The sequence below is a fragment of the Sciurus vulgaris genome, assembly GCF_902686455.1.
Source record: "Sciurus vulgaris genome assembly, chromosome: 8".
Taxonomy (NCBI): Eukaryota; Metazoa; Chordata; class Mammalia; order Rodentia; family Sciuridae; genus Sciurus; species Sciurus vulgaris.
Window position 1 is genome coordinate 131,167,657 of NC_136468.1, and position 21,737 is coordinate 131,189,393.

The 21,737-nt window shown below is 58.1% G+C and overlaps 2 protein-coding genes across 15 annotated transcripts in view; both read left to right on the forward strand.

Moving 5' to 3' along the window:
- Positions 1 to 6,419, forward strand: part of KIAA1671 — a 143,617-nt gene extending 137,198 nt beyond the window's left edge. For 10 of the 11 annotated variants that reach the window (XM_079151244.1, XM_079151238.1, XM_079151247.1 and 7 more), the window contains 3 exons: positions 184 to 326; positions 2,447 to 2,529; positions 4,166 to 6,419. In XM_079151244.1, the coding sequence (XP_079007370.1) occupies positions 184 to 326; positions 2,447 to 2,525 (222 nt within the window). In that variant the 3' untranslated portion in view covers positions 2,526 to 2,529; positions 4,166 to 6,419. Of the gene's footprint in view, positions 1 to 183; positions 327 to 2,446; positions 2,539 to 4,165 lie in introns of all 11 variants that reach the window. The other variant, XM_079151246.1, reaches the window with a different exon arrangement.
- A 3,675-nt stretch (positions 6,420 to 10,094) lies between these two features.
- CRYBB3 (crystallin beta B3) lies at positions 10,095 to 16,530 on the forward strand. 4 transcript variants are annotated; one of them, XM_079151451.1, is made up of 6 exons: positions 10,095 to 10,566; positions 11,803 to 11,897; positions 13,219 to 13,337; positions 14,392 to 14,524; positions 15,090 to 15,232; positions 16,234 to 16,530. In XM_079151451.1, the coding sequence occupies exons 2-6, from the start codon at positions 11,823 to 11,825 to the stop codon at positions 16,397 to 16,399; spliced, it is 636 nt and encodes a 211-aa protein (XP_079007577.1). In that variant the 5' UTR covers positions 10,095 to 10,566; positions 11,803 to 11,822; the 3' UTR covers positions 16,400 to 16,530. The 4 variants fall into 4 exon arrangements, with proteins under 4 accessions (XP_079007577.1, XP_079007579.1, XP_079007576.1 ...); XM_079151453.1 differs by having other exon boundaries at positions 11,807 to 11,897; XM_079151450.1 differs by lacking the exon at positions 10,095 to 10,566 and adding an exon at positions 10,617 to 10,751.
- The last annotated feature ends 5,207 nt before the right edge of the window (positions 16,531 to 21,737 follow it).

Consider the following 21,737-nt stretch of genomic DNA (forward strand, 5'->3'; position numbering starts at 1 on the left):
GCCAAGGCCGCCGCTTGGGCCAACGCCACCTGACCTCTGGCTTTCCCCAGCCCTCTGCTTCCTGCCTGGTCTCTTCCGCCTCCGGTGCCCATTGCTTCCGAGGGTCCACCATGCTGGCCCGGTCACTGGAGGCCCCTGTGCAGGCGAGCAGTGCTTACTGAGGCCACTCTCTTCTCTCCCCAGGCTCAGCTGCACAGGAGGCCAGAGGTGGACAGTCCTGGCGAGACCCCCAGCTGGACCCCCCAACCCAAATCCCCCAAGTCCCCCTTCCAGCCTGGGGTGCTGGGCAGTCGTGTGCTGCCCTCCAGCATGGACAAGGATGAGAGGTGAGGGCCCGGAGGACGAGGGTCTTGCTTCCCAAACTCGGGGCGTGAACTCTGCAATGCGATGGCTGGAGCCTACTGCAGGGTGGAGGAAGGAGGCCGGGGATGGAGGCTGGGAATGGAGGCCGGGACAGGCCACTGCCTCACTGCCCCTCCTCCTGCTGCCTCCTGCCACAAAACCAGCCTCTGTTGCTGATCAGGTGCCTCCTTCTCCAGACTGATGGGGAAACTGAGGCCACCTCCCTCCTGTCACCTCCTGGGAAGTGCCTTTGTCTCCAGAGGTCAGGGAGGCCTGGGAAGGTGGTCCCGAGGGCTCAGCCTGGACACGATCAGCTAGCCTGGGTCCCCTTCCTGGGCAGGGAGGAGCTAAGGGCAGCGCTGCCCCCTGGGGCTCTCAGACCTGGCCACAGCAGCAGCTGGGCTCAGAGGTTAAGGGCATCAGCTCTAAGGTCAGACCAAGGTCACGTGACTCTTTAATAGCACTATGGACGAACCACATGACCCAGGAAAAGTTACTTGACTACTCAGCCTCGGCTCCCTCATCTGGGAAATGGGTTTAGTAATTGTTCCAAACTTCTTGTCTTGTCATGACGATAAAACAGGGTGCAAAGCCCTTCGAGGGGGGCCTGGTATGAGAAGTCCCCTGTAAAAGTGGACATCTTACGAGGACTATTAGCACTTAAAGCTAGGACTCAAGTGTGATTCCAGGGCCGCGACATAGGAAGTGAGGTGACAGAGCATGCGGTGGCAAATGACAACCCTCAGGCCCCATCCGGCCCACTGTCTCTGTCAATAAAGCTTTATTGGGACCCAGTCACGCCCATTCACACTGGCGCTATGGCGGCCACTGTAGGAAGTATTGCCCATGGAGTCCCACGACCCCTGTGGAGGGGTGGGATTCATCACGCAGAGCGCAGGGGGAAGGGTGTCCCCGGTGGCTTCCACAGAAGGGGACACTTTTGTGAGTCCTGGTGGACACATGGGTCTCAGATAGAGGAAGGAGGAGCAAGCCCGGATCTGGGCTGGTTGCAAACGTGAAAAGACCCAGAGGCTGTAATTCTGGGAACCACCAGCTGCACCTGTGGTCACAGCACAGGGCAGGCCAGGGGGAGCCAGAGGGCAGCCAAGGCACGTCTCCAGGCCAGGGTCCCAGAGGCACCCCTGGAGGCCTGAGCTGTGCCCCCACCCTCAGGCAAGACTTGGCCAAGGTCTAAGGTACCCCAGCCAGAAAAGGCCAGCAGGAGGGAGACCCAGGGAAGAGCTGAAGTTCAAGTTCAAAGGCAGAATACTGGCAGAATTCCCTTCTTCCTGGGAGATCAGTCTCTTCCTATGAAGGCCTTTGACTGATCAGGTGAAGCCCACCCGTAGTATGGATGGTAATCTGCTTTACTGAGTCTGTTGCTCTAAATATTATTCAAAGCTGGGGATGCAACTCAGTGGTGGCATGCTTGCCTAGCATGCAGAAGGCCCTACATTCACTCCCTAACACTGCCAAAATAATAATAATCATCTCATCAAAAAATAACCTTCACAGTCAGGCACAGTGGCTCATGCCTGTAATCCCAGTGACTTGGGAGGCTGAGCCAGGAGGATCACAAGTTGGAGGCCAGCCTCAGCAACTTAGCAAGACCCTGTCTCACAATAAATAATAAAAAGTGCTGGGGATGCAGCTCAGTGGTTAAGCACCCCCTGGGTTCCTTTCAATGGTTAAAGAAAAAGAAAAAAACACCTTCACAGAAACATCTAGAATAACATGTGACTAAATATCTGGGTGCTGTTGTGTAGCCATGGTGACATATAAAATATCCCAGGTGTCACACAGAGAGAGCTGAAGGGCGGATGAGTCTGGGGGCCGGATGGATGGAAATGACTTTATATAGGATGGCTCTTCACAGCGGGTTATTCCACAGGGGTGCACGGGGGCCTACCCAGCATCCCCACTGACACTTTGGTTGATTTCTAGCTCTCGCTGGTCGGTGGTGTTGACACGGCCATCTTGCCACCGCAGGTGCCCGGCTCAGCCCCCGCCTCAGCCTGGCAGGTGGGGCTGGGTACCACCCATGATGCCCGCAAGAGCCTGTGGCCTCTCACCCCCTTGACCCTCGCTGGCTATGTGGTTTCAGGTCGGAAGAGCCCTCTCCCCAGTGGCTAAAGGAGCTGAAGTCCAAGAAGAGGCAGAGCCTGTACGAGAACCAAGCTTGACCAGGTAGGCGGGGTCTGCTGGGGAGACCCGGCAAGAGGGAGGTCCAGATGGGAGGCCCGGAGCAGAGGAGGCTGTCAGGAGGGTGGTGATGACCTGCTCCGCTCCCACAGGGAGAAACGAAGCTGGGTAGCCTGGGGAGGCTGGAGAGCCACAGGGCCAAGCTCAGACACCGGGGGGCTCGTGGGGCAGGGCCACCCCCTCTCTGCCTCTCAGACCCCCTCGTAAGGGGGAAAGGCGGACGGGGAAGGTCCGCTTGATCCGAGATGCTTCAGGCTGTACAAGTGGAGCCTCTGTGGACCAACTGTGTCATGAGGACTTAATTTGAAAAACAGGCGTCCCCTGGTATCTCCTGGGGATTGGTTCCAGGACCCCTCCCCAGATACCATGCTGCCAGAGCCCGTTCATTCCACTCTATTTCCTTTTTTTTTTTTTTTTTAATTTTTGAAGTGCACGGGAGAGGGGGTGGAACATTAGGAAAATGCTCTGCCCCAGAGCCGTGACCCCAGCCCGAGTCACACCTCCTTAGTGAATGTCTGTGGCACATTAGGTGCTGATGGAGGGTGTAGTGACGGGTATGTATATAATGCAGAACATGATATTTATATACGTAGATGCACGCGTATGTGTATAGACCAAACTCAAAAGATGTATAAATTCCCAAATCGATGCTCCAGGGATTCGGCTAGGCGATCAAGACCTATCCGTATTGTTTCTGTTTAGTCTGGTACCTGTACTGTCTCACGGGAGCCTTTTAAATCCATTTTTCAACATCTTTATTTGTTTTTGTTTGGGGGGTTTCTTTCTTTCTTTTTGTTTTGTTTTGGTGTTTTGCTTTTTGGCAGATACCGGGGATTGAACTCAGGGGCACTTGACCACTGAGCCACATCCCCAGCCCTATTTTGTGTTTTATTTGGAGACAGGGGCTCATTCAGTTGCTTAGGGCCTCACCATTGCTGAGGCTGGCTTTGAACTCGGGATCCTCCTGCCTCAGCCTCCCCAGCCACTCCTGACTTTTATTTGTTTTTAATTGGCATGAACTAGCTGTACGTATTTATGGGGTGCACCGTGATGGTTCAGGGTCTGTATACACTGTGCTGGTAACACCAGGCCACTGGCTAATCCACCACCTCCAACGTTTATCGTTTCTTTGTGGCGAGAACCTGCCCGATCCTCTCCTCTAGCTATTTTTTTTTTTTTTTTTTTTCAGGGCCGAGGACCAAACTCAGGGCTTTGCGCGTGCAAGGCAGGTGCTCTGCCACTGAGCTAAATCCCCGACCCCTCCTCTAGCTATTTTGAAAGATATAATGCAGTATTATCATCAGCAATCCATTTGAGGAAACTGAGGCTCAGAACTGGCCCTAAATGTCGAGTTTGTTCCACTGAACTAGACTCCCTCCTCCTCTCCGCCCCCAAATAATCTCATGCTGGGCCTGAGGCTCTCCCGGGACGTCAGCAAAGGTCATGCATTTATCGTACTGACTCATTTTGGGGGTACTGGGGACCCAACACGGGGCCTCACGCCTGCTTAGTGAGCACATGCACCACCACTGAGCTGCATCCCCCGCCCTCCAAAAGGCCTGAGGGTGGAAACAGGCTGCGTGTTCCCACTACTGATGCAAGGCTGTCCCTTCCTTCCCAGGCAGGGGACACTGCCAGTTAACAGAAGCCTTAAGTGCCAGACCGTCTGAACCCGCAGATGAGGCCGAGCCGCCGCACCTTCCTGCACCACGCTCACGTGCCTGGGCCCCTCCCGAGGCCCGAGACTGCTGTCCGGAGCCCCAGGATCTGGCCAGGAGGCCCGGCCTCCACGGCCCCCCGCGCAGCTCCCTAGACGGCACTTGCACCCGGGAAAGACGCCAGGCCCCCAGAAAGGGCCACGCCGGCGGTTTCGGTTTGACTGAGAAGTTGACATTTGGACCCTCTACCCCCAGCAGCTGCAGCTCTGGGGTCATCGACGCGGGGCCGGATTGGGAAGGCGGCTCTGCTCCTCCCGGGGCAGGTCTTCTGGGGAGGACCTTTCCCAGGGAGTGCCCAGTGTCCGCTCCCTGGTTCCTGCCTTCTTCTGGTCAGGTTCCTTCCTGTTCCTTCAAGGGCGTCCGCCCTTCCAGGGAGGCCGTGTGCGAAGCGGGCCCGGGTCACGGCGCGTCATCTTTGTTTGCTTTAGAAGGTGATAAAGCAATAATTCTGCCAGTTTTCTTGGAAACTTGACGTGTCCATATGCCGGTGCAGGACAGGAGGCGGGTGTTTGGACAGCGGGCTTCGAGGTGGCCCAGCGCCTCCGGCTGTCTTATCCCTACCCAAGCTTCGTAAAAACGGCCATTGTCCTCCTGGTACACACCTTCCTGGTTTCCTTCCGTGTGGTCTCTGGGGAGGCGGTGACCTTGTCCCTGGGCCTCCGAGGTTCATAAGCTGTAGCTGAAACGGCGGTGCCTTTGCCCCCGAGATGTCGGGCCTGCCCTGGGCGCCTTTCCCGGCCTCCTTTGAACACAGCTGGCCTTCTGGGCGGAGGGACCCTTGGACGCGGATCTCAGGACAGACCGTGAACAGGGTCCTTTCTGCCCCGTCCCACTTCATCCCACCTCATGCCACCCCCGCACACAGCTCTGCCTGCCCAAGGGCTCCTTTTGGTTCACAGGCTGGTCTCACTCAAAGTCCTTCCCTGGAGGGGAGCCCAGGACGGGGACTGTGGGCAGAAGTGCCGGGTGCTAGGGACACAGGGTAGGACCCACCTGGCCTCTCTTTTCTGCTAGCTGCAAGCTCATACCCAGGAACAGCCCAGGCCTCTGGCAGCTCCAGACACCTTCTTCTGTCTCCCTCATCAGAAGCCCCAGGCACCAGCAAACAGCCTAGATCTGCCTAGAGGGTCACCCGCCCTGCCTGGAGTTGCCATAAATCTTGTGCCAACCTTGCCTGGGAGATGTCCTCAGTGGGATGTCTGGGCTGCCCAGGACTGTGGAGGGACCTGCGGCCGAGCGTCCTCACGGACCCCCACACAGCCCCAGCTAGAGAGCAAAGCAGGCAGGCGCGCACCCCCTCCTGGCTTCCTGAGTGGGCAACATCTCCCTTGGTAAATCCGTTCTTTGCCGACGGTGTCAAAGCTTGCTGCTCTCCTCCCGGGTCACTTCTGGCTGTCTCCCACATCATCTCCTGGTCTTGTCTGTACTGCCTCCTCTCTCGCGCGGGGTGAGGTGGGGGTGGGTGGCAATCCTCCTGTGTCTGTGATGGCCGTGGTTCAGCACCACGGACACTGCCCGCGGGCCCCGCCCCCGCCCCACACCCTCCTGTTGGCGGCTGAGGGGCAGCTCGTGGGTCCTGACTCGGCCCAGCCTTCTCACGTGGAAGCCTCGTGCCTCCGTGTCTGTGACTTTGGACCTGCTTGGTGGCACTTTGTATTTCCTTCACCCCTGAGTCAATGGTCAGTCTGTCCTCTGGAGCCACTTGGGGATTTAATTCCTCTGGAACAACTTGGATTGGTTTTCTTGAAGATGCATCTCCTGTTTTCTGACAGTTTCGAGGTAGTGGCTTTCCAAGTCAAGGGACACACCCTTGAGTGCTTTGACCCTGACGTTTCTTAGTTGCTATCTTTCTTCTCTTGCAGGTGAAAGGGGCTTCTTGTTCCCTCTCAGGAGCAGGCACAGAGCAGATCTTGATATAGCGATGTCACCACCAGGGGCGCTTAACCACTGAGCCACATCCCCAGCCCTTTTTATATTTTATTTAGAGACAGGGCCTCACTAAGTTGCTGAGGCTGGCCTCCAACTTGTGATCCTCCTGCCTCAGCCTCCCAAGCCTCTGGGATAACAGGCGTGTGCCACCATGCCCAGCAGAATCCTCAGTTCTTAATGAATCTGATAGTTGCCCACCTGACAGGAAAGAAGACCACTCAGACATGAGATTGCCCGGGACTCTTTCATCCAGCCTCTCCCACCTTGATTGGCATGAGCTACTTAATTCCGTGTTGATGAAGACCGATACTGATCTTGAGTCTGCCCCTTTGACGGTCCGCATCCTCATCTCCTCCAGCACCCCAGAGCCCCAGAGAGCTGACAGTCACAGTCACGCGGGTTCCCGGGACCCCTGGTTCCTGCTTACGGTCAGCACCATGGAGTGACGCGCAGCTGCTGTTCGGAGCCTGAGCAGAGAGCTGGGCCAGGGGGTCGCTTATTTCTCCTCAAGGGGGCACGCATTTTGGGGCTTGGCTACAGGTGGCATGAGAGTTCCTCAAGTCTTCTGGGAGCCCCCTTTGAAACTCTGTCCCCTTTTAAACTAACTTCATATGCCTTAATCATCTGTGTGCACTGAGCCCCCAGCCAGCCCCTCCTGGGGCCTCGGCTCCCCGCCCTGCAGATCCCACACCCCATGTGGGCCCCCTCTCCTCCACCCTTTGCACCTCAGCTCTTTGACAGCTGGCCTTTTGATAAGTCTGGATCTTTTTCCACTCAGCAGATCACACCCTCCCCCCCGCACGATCCCAGGCCTCATGAAACAGACACCTCTGGCCCGTGAAATTGCACGACCAGGGCTCAGAAATCAGTGTCGTGAAGATGGACAGCCTCATGTTAGATGATCAGGGACACAGGACAGTCAGATGGCGGCACATGCTCCTCTGTGCACCCCCAGGAGCGAAGCCAGCCTGCTGAGGAACGGGATCAGGAAGAGACGTGGGTCTGAGGCCTCAGCCTCAGAGGCTGAGCAGGAGACTTGGAGAGGCCTTTAGTGTGATTTTCCTAAAGCCAACCACAGCGACTCCGGTGTGGTGTGGCAGCCGCCTCTGCCATCTGTGCATAAACCCTCTGTTCCCCTGGCCTCCCGCTTCCCCCTGGAGCTAGGCATGACCACAGAGCTGAAACTCCGTCCCCAGCCCCAGTTCAGATGTGCAGGTTGAGGCCGGTCAAGGCAGGGGTGGGATCCTCGGTGCCTTGGCCACACCGTGTGTTGAAACAGGACAGCAAAAGGCCCGGGATGTCATGGCTCCCTGGGGCGGGAGGGACAGTGTGCAGGTGGAGGGGGCCACATCTCCAAAGGGGCCTGCCTCGGGCTCCATTCCCATAGCAAGGGGTGAGTCCTCGCTCCGTACTGCTAAGCCACCAGGAGTGACCCCATGGGGGGCATGCCAGGGCTCTGGAAGAGCAGGCACCACGAACTGGGTCTCCACCGTCCCCGTCCCCTCAGTCCCTATTGCTCTCTTGTGTCTGGGTTGGTTTCCGCGGGAGTGTGGACAGAAAGCCCGGTCTCTTTTCCAGAAAGTCAGCCTCAGGCTTTTGGCAAGCGATCCCTTGTTGTGGACACCTGAGCCTGTCCCCGCTGCCCACCTGGAATCTCCCTAAACAGCTGCGCTCTGGTCTGTGCCCCGTCTTCTCCTCCCGTGACTCGGACCTGCCCTTCTGTGACAATCACTGGTGGCATTAGGCCAGCTGAACGTTCGTGACGTGGTCTAATGAAGAACCTGAGCTTTTTAACGATCTCATCCGACATGGCCTTATTGAACCCGTAATACTGGGTTCCCAAGAGCACTCTTGTGTTAGGGAAGACATTCTGTACTGTTATTTCCTAAATCTTAATACCCTAAAAGTCCCTCACGTCCCCGGCTGATTCTGATCCTCAAAATAAGTGGGGGGCAGGCGGGTGGAAATATATATATATATATATATAAATAGAGGATATATTTTCCTAATCCTTCTTGCGGACCCCTCCTGGGATCTCAGAGTCACCACAGAAGGACTGGGTTCCGGGCGCGGCGGCTCAGCCTCACGCCTGTGGCGTTGGTACAGTGGCCTTATGAATTCATGGGCTCCAGGTCTTCCGAAGAGACGCGAGGTGCTGCAGCCGGTCCCGGGAACGTCGCTCACCGCGAGACTGAGAATCCGCCTAGAGAACCTTCTATTTTTAATGTAAAAGACTCCCCGGGCCCCCAGCCCCCGCGGATCTTGGATCTACAAGTGCTTTTATATTTTGTAACTGTACAGAGGCGTCGTCCAGCTGGAGAGCGGCTGGGGAACCCGTCCACCGCAATAACGGAAAATGAGCTTTGCATGCACAAAGATGTCGCGTTCGGACTCGGAAAGCAGCAAATAAAGTTTGGAAGTGAGCGTTGGAGAAGTGACCGTGTCCCGCCGTGAATGGAGTCTCCAGGGCGCCCCGGCCTGCGTCCCGCTGGCCAAGTCGGCCTCGCCTGTGTTGAACCGCGGCCGGGCGGCGGGAGCGGGCAGCCGGGTCCGGGAGTGGGTGGGTGTCCACCACGGGAGCCCACGGGAACCAGGCAGGATTTCCATTCAGGGGACGAGGGGTTGTGTCCCCATTCTGCCACCTCCTGGAGCTGGGGCATCTCTGAACATCTGTCCTTAGCTGTAAAAAGGGACAGTGACATCAGCAGGAGTGGGCCAGAGTGGAAGGCAGTGTCCTCGGCAGGGGGCCCTCCAGAGGGCGTCTGTGACCCTCAGCGGGGAGAGGCTGTGACAGGCACCTGGCAAGCCCACCTCCACCAGGAATGCTCTGGCTCCAGCTGGCAGAGGGGCCAGGGCAGGGGACTCTGGTGACAGACGTGGTTCAGGAAAGTACAGAGCACCTCGTGGGGCCTCCCTCCTGGGCCTCCCTCCTCACGCTGCCCCGGGGGAGGGGAGGTGACCGCATCCCAAGTGGCAGGGTCGGAAACTGCATGGCTTTATGGGACCCCCACAGGGTCAGGAGCCCCTCCGTGTGAGCTGGCCATAGCAGGGGGGTCCCAGGGAACAGGACGGAGGAACCGCAGCCTTGAGGGCTTTGCTCACGGGATTGCTCTGTGGCCCAGGAGGCCGGCTCGGAGACCTTCACCACTCACCCAAAGTCACAGGGACCTGTGACCTGCCACCTGCAGGCTCCTACCACCAGCTCTGGGAGATGCCCCAAGGTGCCCTGGGCCTTGCCCAGACTTGAGGCGTTTCACCCAAAGCCATGGCAACCAGGAGAGAAGCCTTGTGTGGCAGTTCCCTCCTCGGGTGCCTCGCATTGTATTTGCTCAATAACCATCCTGCCCTCCTTTACTGAATAACGATGTGCTCGCAGCCTCGCTCTGCCAAACCCTGGAAAATGGCCCCATCGACTTTCTTATAAGTAAGTCGACCATCATTTCCCCTCTATTTCTACTGAGACTGAGAGCCCAGGCCTACAGCAGGCCAGCCTTTCCTCCGCTCTGTGACCCTGGGAACATGGCTTCCCCTCTCTGAACTCCATTTCTGAACTATAAAATGGAGATCATAATTCTCCCCTAAAGATGGCTGGGTGAGGATTCCATACAATGTTTATGAAGCCGTGCACAGAGTAGGTCTTTTCCTCAATAAATGGTAGCTATTATGTGTGTATGCCATCTCTATGAAGAAGATAAATCTTTTTTATCTTTTTCTTTTTGTAACAGAGTTTGAACCCAGGGGCACCTAACCACTGAGCCACCTCCCCAGCCCTTTTTTATTTTGAGACAGGGTCTCACTACATTGCTTAGGGCTTGGCTTAGTTACTGAGGCTGGCCTCAAACTTTCCATCCTCCTGCATCAGCCTCCAGAGCTGCTGGGATTACAGGTGTGCGCCACCACACCCAGATCTTCACTGGGTCTGTAGGGCATTCCACAGAAATGGGATTTGCACTCAATTTGGAGGTTTATCGAGGTGATTTGACTTAATATGTAGGCTCACTGTAAGAACTGGAGCCTTTCCAAGAGTGTCCTACACCCCAGGAGGAAACAGGTGACCCAAGAAATCCAGGGAAGGGAGCCCCGGCCACGCGCAGAGCCCCACAGCCCGAGTGCCCTGCCCAGCACTTTCAGGCTTCCCACAAAGCCCCCAGGAAGTCATCAGAGGCCACATCTGAGGATAGAGGCGCTGGGGCCTCTGCGGGCGGCTATTGGAGTGAGATGGCCCGGACGGAATCGGGGGGGACAGGATGCTGCCTCAGCAGGCCGGGATGTGCTGGGCTGTCAGAACGTGCCCATAAATAGGGCAGTGCTGGAGGCAGGCCGAGTCTGCAGCCGCCCGGTCCGTCCTTCCCGAGGCCACAGCCCACAGCGGCAGGTTCATTGGGGATGGGCGGGGCGGGGGTGGGGCGGGAGGCAGGAGCGACCGGCCGGGACTCGGGTGGCCTCCATGGGGCGTGCACGGCTGCCCCCTGCAGAAACCGGGGGTCACCTGAGGGTTGGCGCTGAGTGAAGGACCCCAGACAGTCACCAAACCCACTGGCATGAGTCGGGACCTGCACGGTGCGCTTCAGAGGGCGGTGGCCCGCGTCACGTGCCTGGGGGCGGGGCTCCAAAGACGCCCGCGGCGGAGGGCAAGTGGGAACGTTGGGACCTTCCGAGCCCCGCGGGACCCCACGAGCTGGACCGAGTCCCGCTTCCGGCTGAGGCTGGGCACAGGGACCAGGCAGCCTGCGTGTGACCGGGCCTGCGTCCAGGGCCACACGGCTGCGCATGCCAGGAACGAGGGTGGGGACAGCTGTGTGGCGTGTCAGTGTGGCTGTCTGTATGTGCCACTGTGTGTGCGAGCGAAGGAAGTGGTGTTACGTGCCCACGGGCGGGATGTCACCATGCAGTGACCCCGGGAGCCGTGTGTGTGCACGCAGGAGAACCGTCCTGTGAGCGTTCACCTGCGCAGCCATCAGGAGGGCCCTTCCACCTGTCACCTGAAGGTCCCCAGGCTGTGCATCATTGTCCCTGTCTGGGTTTGTCTCTTGAGGTGACAGGTACACAGAAAGTGCTTAATAAGCTCATGGAAGGAGTAACCTGCTACATGCCAACTGACCCAGAGCAGGGGTCCACGGACCTGCTTTCTCTGGACGTCTGTCTGTCCCTCTGTCCCTCCTGCCAGCTGTGGTCTCCTGCTCCACCTGGTCACCAGGGCTGGGCGCTGAGCTGGGGCTCTCACACTCACTGGAGGACCAAGTAACCAGGGACCAGAAGGTCACAGTGCCTGGGGTGCGGGGGCGGGAGAGACCTGACAGAGAAGCTGGCCAGGGTGCCCAGGTGGTGCGTCTACAGGGCAATCTGCAAGCCCCGTTTTGGGGGAGCTGTTGGGTGTGGGGAGAAGGCACAGGCTTTGAAGCCAGGCTGAGTGTGTGCCTTAGGAAGTGGCCTCACGTCCCTGGGTCTCAGGCTTCCCCTCTGTGAAATGGGGAGCCCAGTCTGCTAGGCGGGCCTGAGTCTGTTGAAGACTGGCCGAGGGCAGCTCCCGAGTCACCACCCGCCCCAAAGGCAGCAGGCTGCAGCCCCTGCACTCCCGGGACCCCGTGACCCATTCTCCTTTGGTTTGAAGCTAGAAGAGTTCCTGAGGAGATGGCTGAGCAGCACGGAGCGCCCGAGCAGGCTGCAGCCGGCAAGAGCCACGGAGGCCTGGGTGGCGGCTACAAGGTACTGGGCGGGAGGGGCCGGCGGGAGCAGCCCCTCTCCCACCCCGGCTGCGAACCTGCTCCCTGACTTGGCTGGGTCTCCCCTCTGGGTCCTCGCCTGCAAGATGGCACCGGTCACCTGCTCCTGCCTCAGTGGATTGCGGGGACTCAGAGGCACAGCCCCCGGCCCATCTCCCCTTCCGACCTTGGTCCAGTTTCTGGCCTTCTCTGGGCCTCTACAGCTCCATCTTTCAAAGGGGAGAGATGCCCATGCTCCTCGTCCCCAGAGTTGGCCTGAGAGCTGAATGGACACCATGAAGAGGTTCCCCAGGGAGGGGAGTGGGCTGGCATTTAGCGGCTCTGCCATTTCCAAACGGTCCCAGGGGGCCTTTGAGGAGGTGTGTGAGAGGATCTGAGATGGGTCGAGGGAAGGACGGGGCCTTTCTGAGGATGCTGTGGTGGCCAAGAGGTCGTCAGCCCAGAAACCCTCTTGGCTCCTCGCCTGACACCCTGGGGTGATGCTGGGTCTTGAGGACCATACAGGACTGGTGTGTGACCACTAAGGTCCTGGACAGAGGCTGCTCTCATCTCTCTCTGCTTCCATCTGTTATCAATGGGCCTTTTCCTGTCCACATGTGGGAAGAAAAGAGCCAGTAGCTTTATTGAATCCCAGGGCCTCCACCTAATTTGCTGTGCAGCCTGAGGAAAATGACTTACCCATTCTGAGATTCTCTCACCCATTCAAAAAAATGACTGGAACAGATATTCCCAGGGACAAAGACTGTGCTTGGAGATGAATGGGAAATGGGTGGTTTGTGTCTTATACAGAGGGTTTGTTTGTTTGTTTGTTTATTGGATACCAGGGTGCTTTACCACTGAGTCACATCCCCAGCCCTTCTTATTTTTTATTTAGAGACAGGGTCTCACGGAGTTGCTTAGGGCTTCGCTAAGTTGCTGAGGCTGGCCTTGAACTTGTGATCCTCCTGCCTCAGCCTCCCAAGTCACTGGGATGACAGGGATGCACCACCACGCCTGGTTTACGAAGTGTTTTAAAGGAGGAAATAATGGATTTCTGACCTTTCCTGAAGTCGGGAAGTGGACCTCCTTCCCTCCGGGCCAAAAGCCGCTTCGTTTCCTTACAGCCCTCAGGCGGGCCGGTTATTCCCTCTCCGGGTCCCTCCTGGCGCCTGCCACTCATGAGTTTGCCTCAAAGTCCAATGGGGTCCAATGGGGGCGTTCCCGCTGCGGCCACCAGGGGGCGGTGCAGGCCCGCCGCGGTCTCGGGAGCGGGGGCTGGAGCTGGGAGCCCAGCGCGGTGGGATTTTAGGACGCTGTCCTTCCAGGTGACCGTGTACGAGCTAGAGAACTTCCAGGGCAAGCGGTGCGAGCTCTCGGCGGAGTGCCCCAACCTGACCGACAGCCTGCTGGAGAAGGTGGGCTCCATCCAAGTGGAGTCGGGGCCGTGAGTACCTGCCCGGGCCCCTCTCCAGCCTCCACCTTCGGGGACGCGGAGGTCCGGGTTGCAGCGGGACATCTTTAGGCAGCTTGCCGCCGCGCTGGCCTCGGTTTCCTCATCTGTAGAACTTGAGAGCTCAACTGAGGTTCTTTTAGGATCCTTCCAGCTCTTGATTCCCAGGGCAAGTGGCAGGAAAGAGGACAGAGAAAAATCATTCAGCCTGGCTCTGTGACCAAATTGTGAAGATTCATTATAAATGGAATTTAATATTTGTCATTTTTTTGGTACCAGGGATTGGATCCAGGGGCTCTTTATCACTGAGCTACACCCCCAGCCCTTTTTTGCTTTTTTTATTTTGAGTCGGAGTCTTGCTAAGTTCTTAGGGCCTTGCCACGTTGCTGAGGCTGGCCTCCAACTTGTGATCCTCCTGCCTCAGCCTCCCAAGTTGCTGGGATTACAGGCACGTTCCACCACGCCCGGAAATACTTATGATTTCATGTAAAAATGATAACATCTGAAGTTTAACAAGCAGTCTGTCCTTGAGCCCTCATCCTATCTCTACTTCACAGATGAGGAAACTGAACCCAAGGGGTCAAGAGTCCCGCCCATGTCTGCAGGGCAAGCAGGTGGATTCTCGCCTGCAGATTGCAAGTCGGGGCGCTGGCACTGACCATCTGGGTGACCTTGGAAAGATGCACATGAGATTAATAAATGAAGACAATCAATAAATGGAGGAGGCGGGAGGGGAGGAGGAGGAGAGCAGAGGAGGGGGAGGATGCGCTATCAAATACTGACTGCGTGCTGCCAGGACCTTTCTGAGCACCCTACTGGGAGACTGGATGTCACGTGGACTGTCAGTAACATTTCCTACCACGGTTTCCGGGCCCAGGGCCTCAGATATGTTCAGCCTGTCCCAGTCCATCCACAGCAGACTCAGGGATCAAGAGCAGGGCTGGGGACAGGGAGGGAGCGAGGTCAGAGGCCCTCCCCTCCCCAGACCTGCAGACCCCAGTCCCTGCTCTGCGCCTGCGGAGGTGACCCAGGTCCCTTCCTTCCCCAGGTGGCTGGCGTTTGAGCGCAGGTCCTTCCGCGGGGAACAGTTTGTCCTGGAGAAGGGAGACTACCCTCGCTGGGATGCCTGGTCCAACAGCCGCCACAGCGACAGCCTCCTGTCCCTCCGGCCTCTGCACATTGTGAGCACAAGCCCCGCCCCTCCCTGGGAGGCAGACACGCCCCCGCCACAGTGACAGGAGAAGTCAGCTGCCCAGTGGGACTCGGATGGATGGGGGTCAGGCAGCCCTGTCAGAATTGGAAGCCATGGGGTCCTGTGGCAGGTGGGCATGGGGTCCAGGAGAAGCAGCCCAGGAAATAACTCCAGCAAATAACTCGCAGTGTGCTTCCCTTTTTCCCCCCCTGATACCAGGAAGGGACACGGGTCACAGTGACCCTTCAAAAGCCCCCCACCGCCTCCTGGCTCCCTGGGGTTCTGCCCCAGCCCTTCCTCCTTGTCCCACAGCAGGGTCCCCTGCAGGGGTCACGGGGCCCTGGGAAGGCTGACCGAGCAGGAAGGTGCAGGGCCGCCACCTGCCACCTCTGCTGCCTCCCGGGCCTGGGCCCCCTCTCTGTGGTGGCGGCCTGTCTGTCTGTCTGTCTCCTACCACTGGCCCTGAGGTCCCCGAGTTTCCAGCTCTGGAGGCCTTGCTGGGCTGCCCTCCCGAGTCGGCTGGGGGGCGACCCGATGGCTCTTCCCGCCCCCAGGACGGCCCAGACCACAAGCTGCACCTGTTTGAGAACCCCGCCTTCAGCGGCCGCAAGATGGAGATAGTGGACGACGACGTGCCCAGCCTGTGGGCCCACGGCTTCCAGGACCGCGTGGCCAGCATCCGCGCCATCAACGGGACGTAAGGGACCCGCCACAGCCCTGCCCCGCCCCCTCTGGCCAGAGTCTCGGCTCCCAGTTTCATGCGTGAGCCACGCAGGGCCTGGCGGGCAGCGCTCCGTGCCGAGCGCTAGGCAGCTTTGACTCAAGGAAGTTTTTTTTTTTTTTTTTTTTTTTTTTTTTTTTTTTCCCCTATCAAATGAAATTGGTCCCCCTACCTGTCCTCACTGAAATCTTTACTGCTTTTCTGAACATCAGGCCCTGAAACTGATTCTCAGAATGTTTTTTCCTCTTGGCAATCCTTGTCCTTAGCATCAAGGATGTGACATGCAAGACGAGGCATGATCTGAGTAGTACTTAGGGGAGCACACTTAATCACCTCCCTCTTTCTAGGCTCAATATCACTGTTCATGCAACCTTAAGGTCGCCTCGCCTTTGTGGGTGGTTTTATCTCACTAGTGGGCCTTTGGGTTGCTCCTTCCTGTGAAATTTTTACTTCAGGACTTTTTGCTGGGCATCTACTCTGAGCCCGGCATGGGGAGAGAGGGGACCTTAAGAACTACATGGTGGCTGCCCCCAGGAATTTCACAGTCTGATAGGGAGACAGACAAGGAAACAGATATTCACCATTCGTGGTGATGGGGATCGTAGTTGGCATGCATGTGCCTCTGGGAGTCCCAGGGAACTAGTGGATTCAGCCAGGAAGGACTTTGCAAAGGAAGAAGCAACGAAATGGACTGGTACGGGGTGCGAAGGGAAGAGGGGGAGGAATGGGGCAGGGCAAGGAAGGGTGTACCAGGCAGAAGGAACAGCGCACACGTCGGCTTAGAGGCAAGTAGCTTCCAAGCCGCTCAGTGCGGTGTGAAGGGGGGACACGGAGAGAGCAGCTGGAGGTTTTGCAGGGCTCTCGTGAGCGGGGTAGGTGCTGCCCACCGGGGAGCGAAGGAGGAGCTCGGCAGGTGGCGGGCAGAGTGATGGCCGGCGGGGCGGGCCCTCCTCCTAAGCCCGCCCTTGTCCCGGCAGGTGGGTCGGCTATGAGTTCCCCGGCTACCGCGGGCGCCAGTACGTGCTGGAGCGGGGCGAGTACCGCCACTGGAACGAGTGGGACGCCAACCAGCCGCAGCTGCAGTCCGTGCGCCGCATCCGCGACCAGAAGTGGCACAAGCGGGGCTGCTTCCTCAGCAGCTGAAGGGCACCGGGTCCCAGTGGCCTTCGCCCGCCCGGGGCGGCATCGCGGGCAAGGAGAGGAGGCTCCAGGGCTGGGGCGAGGGCCTGCCTGTCCACCTCCCCGGAATCTGCTCAATAAAGCCTGGGCTCAGTCCCCACCTGCCATGTCCCTCTGCCTGGCTTCCTGGGGGCGGGGCCGGGGGCGGGGCCGGGGAAGGGCTGGGGGCGGGGCCGGGGAAGGGCTGGGGGCGGGGCTGGGGCGGGGCGGGGCTCCAGGACCAGCGCCCCAAGTCCCGGGCCTGCACCCCAGTAATGCCACGCGATCTCCCGCCCGGGTGCTGTGTTTAGCTGACCATGTGTCTCCATCCACCCACCCTGATGCACCCTCCATCGGTCCATTCATCCTTCCATCCATCTGTCCGTCCATCATCCACCATCCTTCATCTGTCCATCCATCCGTCTGTCTATTCATCCACCACCCATCATCCCTCCCTCCCTCCCTCCCTTCATCCATCAGTCCAATTGTCTGTCCATCCATTCATCCATCCATCTGTCAGTCCGTCCATCTGTCCATCATCCCTCCCTCCAGCCGTCCAGTCGTTCGTCTGTCTGTCCATCCGTCCTTCCCGTCCTCTCTCCCACCCGCCCCGCCTCTGCTCCCCGCGACGTCTCCCTTCGGCCTATGCTGCGCCCGTCCATGAGTCCTCCTCCCCATCCGTCCACCCGCCCATCCGGCCCGCAGCCCCCGCCGCCCTCCCCTCCCCTCCCCCTCTCTCTGCGGGGGTGATGTTTTGATCAGGCCCCGTCCCAGGTCTGAGGACCCAGCCGGGCCAAGGACACCCCCTTTTGTGGGTGAGACTTGAATAAATCGAGGGGTGGACTTGGAACGTGGCGTTAGCGGAGCGCTGACCCGGGGTCCTGGGGGGACTCGTGCTGCGGGAGCCACCACCTGGGCGCCCCGGGAGCCTTCCTGGCACGAGGCGCTGGGTAGGAACGTGCGTGGGTGACGGGGAGACCGCAAGGCCCAAGGGTGCTGCAGACCCCGGAGCTGGGGGCCAAGGATGCTGCGCGGCCTCCTTGGGGTCCGACGGGGCAGGCAAACTGAGGCCCAGAGAGGCAGGCTTCCCTCCCGAGGCCACACATAAAAGAAGTGGGAGGGAGGAGACTCCATCCCTGGGTACTGATTCTAGAACGTTCCTTCCTGAGCCTCACACACTGACATATCCACCAGGGGCAGGGAGCCACCAGGAAATAGGGTGGAAAAGAAAAGAGCAGGAGCTACAACAATGAAGACAGCCATTCCAGGGAGTCCAGGGCAGCAGCAGAGGGAACTGACGTTAAACCACCCGGGGGTCCTGCTTTCCAGCGCTCGGACGGGGACTCACATCAGGGCTGTTTCCAAAGCCCATTTGTCCACACCTGGGGTCTGTTGATGCTGTGGTCAGCCCACCTGCTGCTGCTGCTGCTGTGTTCACTGAGCATCTACTATGTCCTGGGGGCAGGGCCAGGCACTGGCCATGCCTGCTGTCAGTCAATGCCAAGATGGCACAGGACGGGCTCCTGGGCAGGGAGGCCTGTGCAGGGCAGGGCAGAGTGCCCGCCCCTCCTATGTCCAGGGCCTGGAGCTGTGTTGATTCCAGAAGTGGGGTTCAGTTGGCACCCCAGACCCAGGGCAGCTGCAGGTGGGCACTGATGTCCAAGTGACTCTGTCCAAAGCCTCAAACCCAGAACTACCATCTGGTCTCCTGGAGCACACCCAGGCACGGTCCCAATCAGACCTATGGCCCTCTGGGGGGCTCAGAGAAGGCAAGCCAACTGCTGAGGTCACACAGCCAGGGAAAGGCAGAGCTAGGACTGTCCCCAGTCCTGTCTAACTCCAAAAGCCCACTCAACTCCACCCTCAGATCAGACCCTGTCTCCTGCAGGGGCAGAGCCTGAGACTGACAGTAACGAAGAGTGTCCCCGGGCTACAGGAGAACGCAGCTCCATGACCAGCTTAACTGAGATGCAGTGTAGCTGGATGGTTAGGGGCAGCAAGGTGGGGATTAGAGGCGGCAGGACTGAGCTGGGTCCCTGCCCTATCCCAGTTGGATTGCTTGCCAGGTTTTGCCCCTTACTGTATGCCTTTGGGCAAATGGCATGACCTCTCTGTGCCTCCTTTTTATCATCTGTAACTTGGGGATAATCAGACCACCTATCTGGTAGGTTGTCGTGAGTAATGGCCTGAGTCTCCTCTGCAGAAAGGGATTAAACAAAATATTGCTCCCTGAGCATTCTTTTGACGATGAGGACCTGGAGACAGACAGGCGTCCAGAGTCATTTCAGACACAGGACGGTGGAGACGGCCCCGGGTTGTCTGGAGCAGACTTTCCGGTTGCCCAGCAACTCCCGGGGAGCAGGGCAGCAGGGCGGCCAGGCCGCAGCTGAGGGTCCAGCCTCGGAAGGCTTCGTGGGTGCCCAGGACCCAGAGCCAGAGCCCCGGAACCCGCAGCAGCTGGGCGGCTAGCTCAGTGGTCACCCCCCAAGAGGCCACTGATGAGCCTTGGTGAGGGCAGACCGGCCTTGCTACCCCTGGGGGCCTCTGTGCCACTTCCTGTGGCCATCTGTCCCTCTCCCCAGCCTTACCCTGGCCATCTTTCACCTGCCGTCTGGCTGGTAGTGGACCCGGCCGTGTCTCCCAAGAGCTTGCTGTGGGATGTCGGGCCCTTTGCATCTGCTGGCGTCTGGCACGACTGCTGGGGCTTTCTCCTGCACCTGGGGACACACACCACGGGGAGGGGCCCCGTCTCCCAATAGGAGTGGGTGGATCAAACGCCTCAGACTCCAGACTGCAGGCGAAGCCTCCCCAAGACTTCATAGCCACCTTGGAAATTCATTGCAGTGTTTTTTGTGGTATTTACAGCATCAAACAAATCACCCTGGGTTCATCTGTGTGTTTAGCTGTATTATGTTCCAGATCCTTCTATATCCCAGTGACTTGGGAGGCCAAGGAAGGAGGATCACAATTTGGAGGCCAACCTCAGCAACTTAGCAAGGCCCTGAGCAACTTGGTGAGACCCTGTCTCAAGATAAAAAATAAAAAGGGCTGGGGGTGAGGCTCTGTGGTTAGGTGACCCTGGGTTCAATTCCCAGTACCACAAAATAAGTAAATAAATAATTTAAAAAGATGCTTTACAGAGGGGTATGAAAATGTCAAATATACATTAACTTCCTAGCCAAATATATCTGTTATAATTCTCCTGTCTTATGTCATCTGGCACGGCTATGTCAAAGCCTTTATATATGAAAACATATGTTGTTACATGTCGTAGTTTATTATTCTTTTATACTATACTTAGAGTTGCAACACCTTATGATTAATTTATTTTGGTAGCTTGTAAGAATGTAGGTTGTATGATTGATTTTATTTCAAGAGCATAAGAAGCTGCTATAAATAATCATGGGTCATCACTTCCAATAGATACAGAGAACTGCTCTCGGCTTATCTTAGGGTGTCTTCCAGCACTGACTCCTTTGTATCTCAGGACTAAATTAGGTTTGTCCAAGGCGGACAATGAGGCTCATCCTCTCCATAGGAAAAGGAAGGCGAGGTGGAGAGGAGTTCAAGCCCTTTCTTTCCATGTATCAGGCAAGCTGTCCTGCATGACAAACAGCCTCCATGTCTTGGTGGCTTAGAACACAAAGGGTATTTTCTCCCTGGTGCTGCATGTCTACTGCTGGTCAGCAGGGGCTCCTCTCCACAGAGTCACGCAGGGATCCAGGCTGGTGGAGACTCCGCCATCCTGCAGGGCTGCCACTGCTGGTCAGCAGGGGCTCCTCTCCACAGAGTCTCTCAGGGATCCCGGCTGGTGGAGACTCCGCCATCTTGCTGGGCTGTCACTGCTGGTCAGCAGGGGCTCCTCTCCACAGAGTCTCTCAGGGATCCAGGCTGGTGGAGACTCGGCCATCCTGCAGGGCTGCCACTGCTGGTCAGCAGGGGGCTCCTCTCCACGGAGTCTCTCAGGGATCCAGGCTGGTGGAGACTCCGCCATCTTGCAGGGCTGCCACTGCTGGTCAGCAGGGGGCTCCTCTCCACAGAGTCTCTCAGGGATCCAGGCTGGTGGAGACTCCGCCATCCTGTGGGGCTGCCACTGCTGGTCAGCAGGGGGCTCCTCTCCACAGAGTCTCTCAGGGATCCCGGCTGGTGGAGACTCCGCCATCTTGCGGGGCTGCCACTGCTGGTCAGCAGGGGGCTCCTCTCCACAGAGTCTCTCAGGGATCCAGGCTGGTGGAGACTCCGCCATCTTGCTGGGCTGCCACTGCTGGTCAGCAGGGGGCTCCTCTCTACAGAGTCTCTCAGGGATCCAGGCTGGTGGAGACTCCGCCATCTTGCTGGGCTGCCACTGCTGGTCAGCAGGGGGCTCCTCTCCACAGAGTCTCTCAGGGATCCCGGCTGGTGGAGACTCCGCCATCTTGCAGGGCTGCCACTGCTGGTCAGCAGGGGGCTCCTCTCCACAGAGTCTCTCAGGGATCCAGGCTGGTGGAGACTCCGCCATCCTGTGGGGCTGCCACTGCTGGTCAGCAGGGGGCTCCTCTCCACAGAGTCTCTCAGGGATCCAGGCTGGTGGAGACTCCGCCATCTTGCTGGGCTGCCACTGCTGGTCAGCAGGGGGCTCCTCTCCACAGAGTCTCTCAGGGATCCAGACTGGTGGAGACTCTGCCATCTTGCTGGGCTGCCACTGCTGGTCAGCAGGGGGCTTCTCTCCACAGAGTCTCTCAGGGATCCAGGCTGGTGGAGACTCCGCCATCTTGAAGGGTTGCCATCTCAGGGCAAAGGAAGAGGAGAGTCCACTGGAATGTCCGGCTCCTGCAGGGAAATGATTTTGGCTGGAAACGTCATCAGCCATGTTATTAAGTACAATGGGTCACGTGACCTCCCTGCCAACTGCAAGAAGACCCAGTGGTTACCCACTGCGGATACACCCCGTATCAGCCGCTCCCCTTCCCTGCCCCATGTCCCCTGTCCATTTCCTGGTGCTCCCTGGACCTCCCAATAAGTGATCCGTACTCGCCCTCTGTCTGAGGGACGCTTCCCATAGTGCCCAGCCTGACACAGCCTCATTTTTGCCATTTTCTCACTAAGGGGTGGATCCAGCCAACAATTATTTTGCAGTCCCCACAGATGTAATGGCAGGGATGGTGCAAGAGCCGTTGTGGAGTATTTCCTGTGGTTAGAAGCCCTCTGAAGCTGTCACAGGGTGGGTCACTTTAAAAGGGGGAGGGGCTAGCTAGAACCTAGATGGTCACACATGCGGATGCCAAGGAAATGTCAGTTTGCAGGTGAGGAAACAGGTGGGAGACGGGTAGTTGTGCAGACTGAA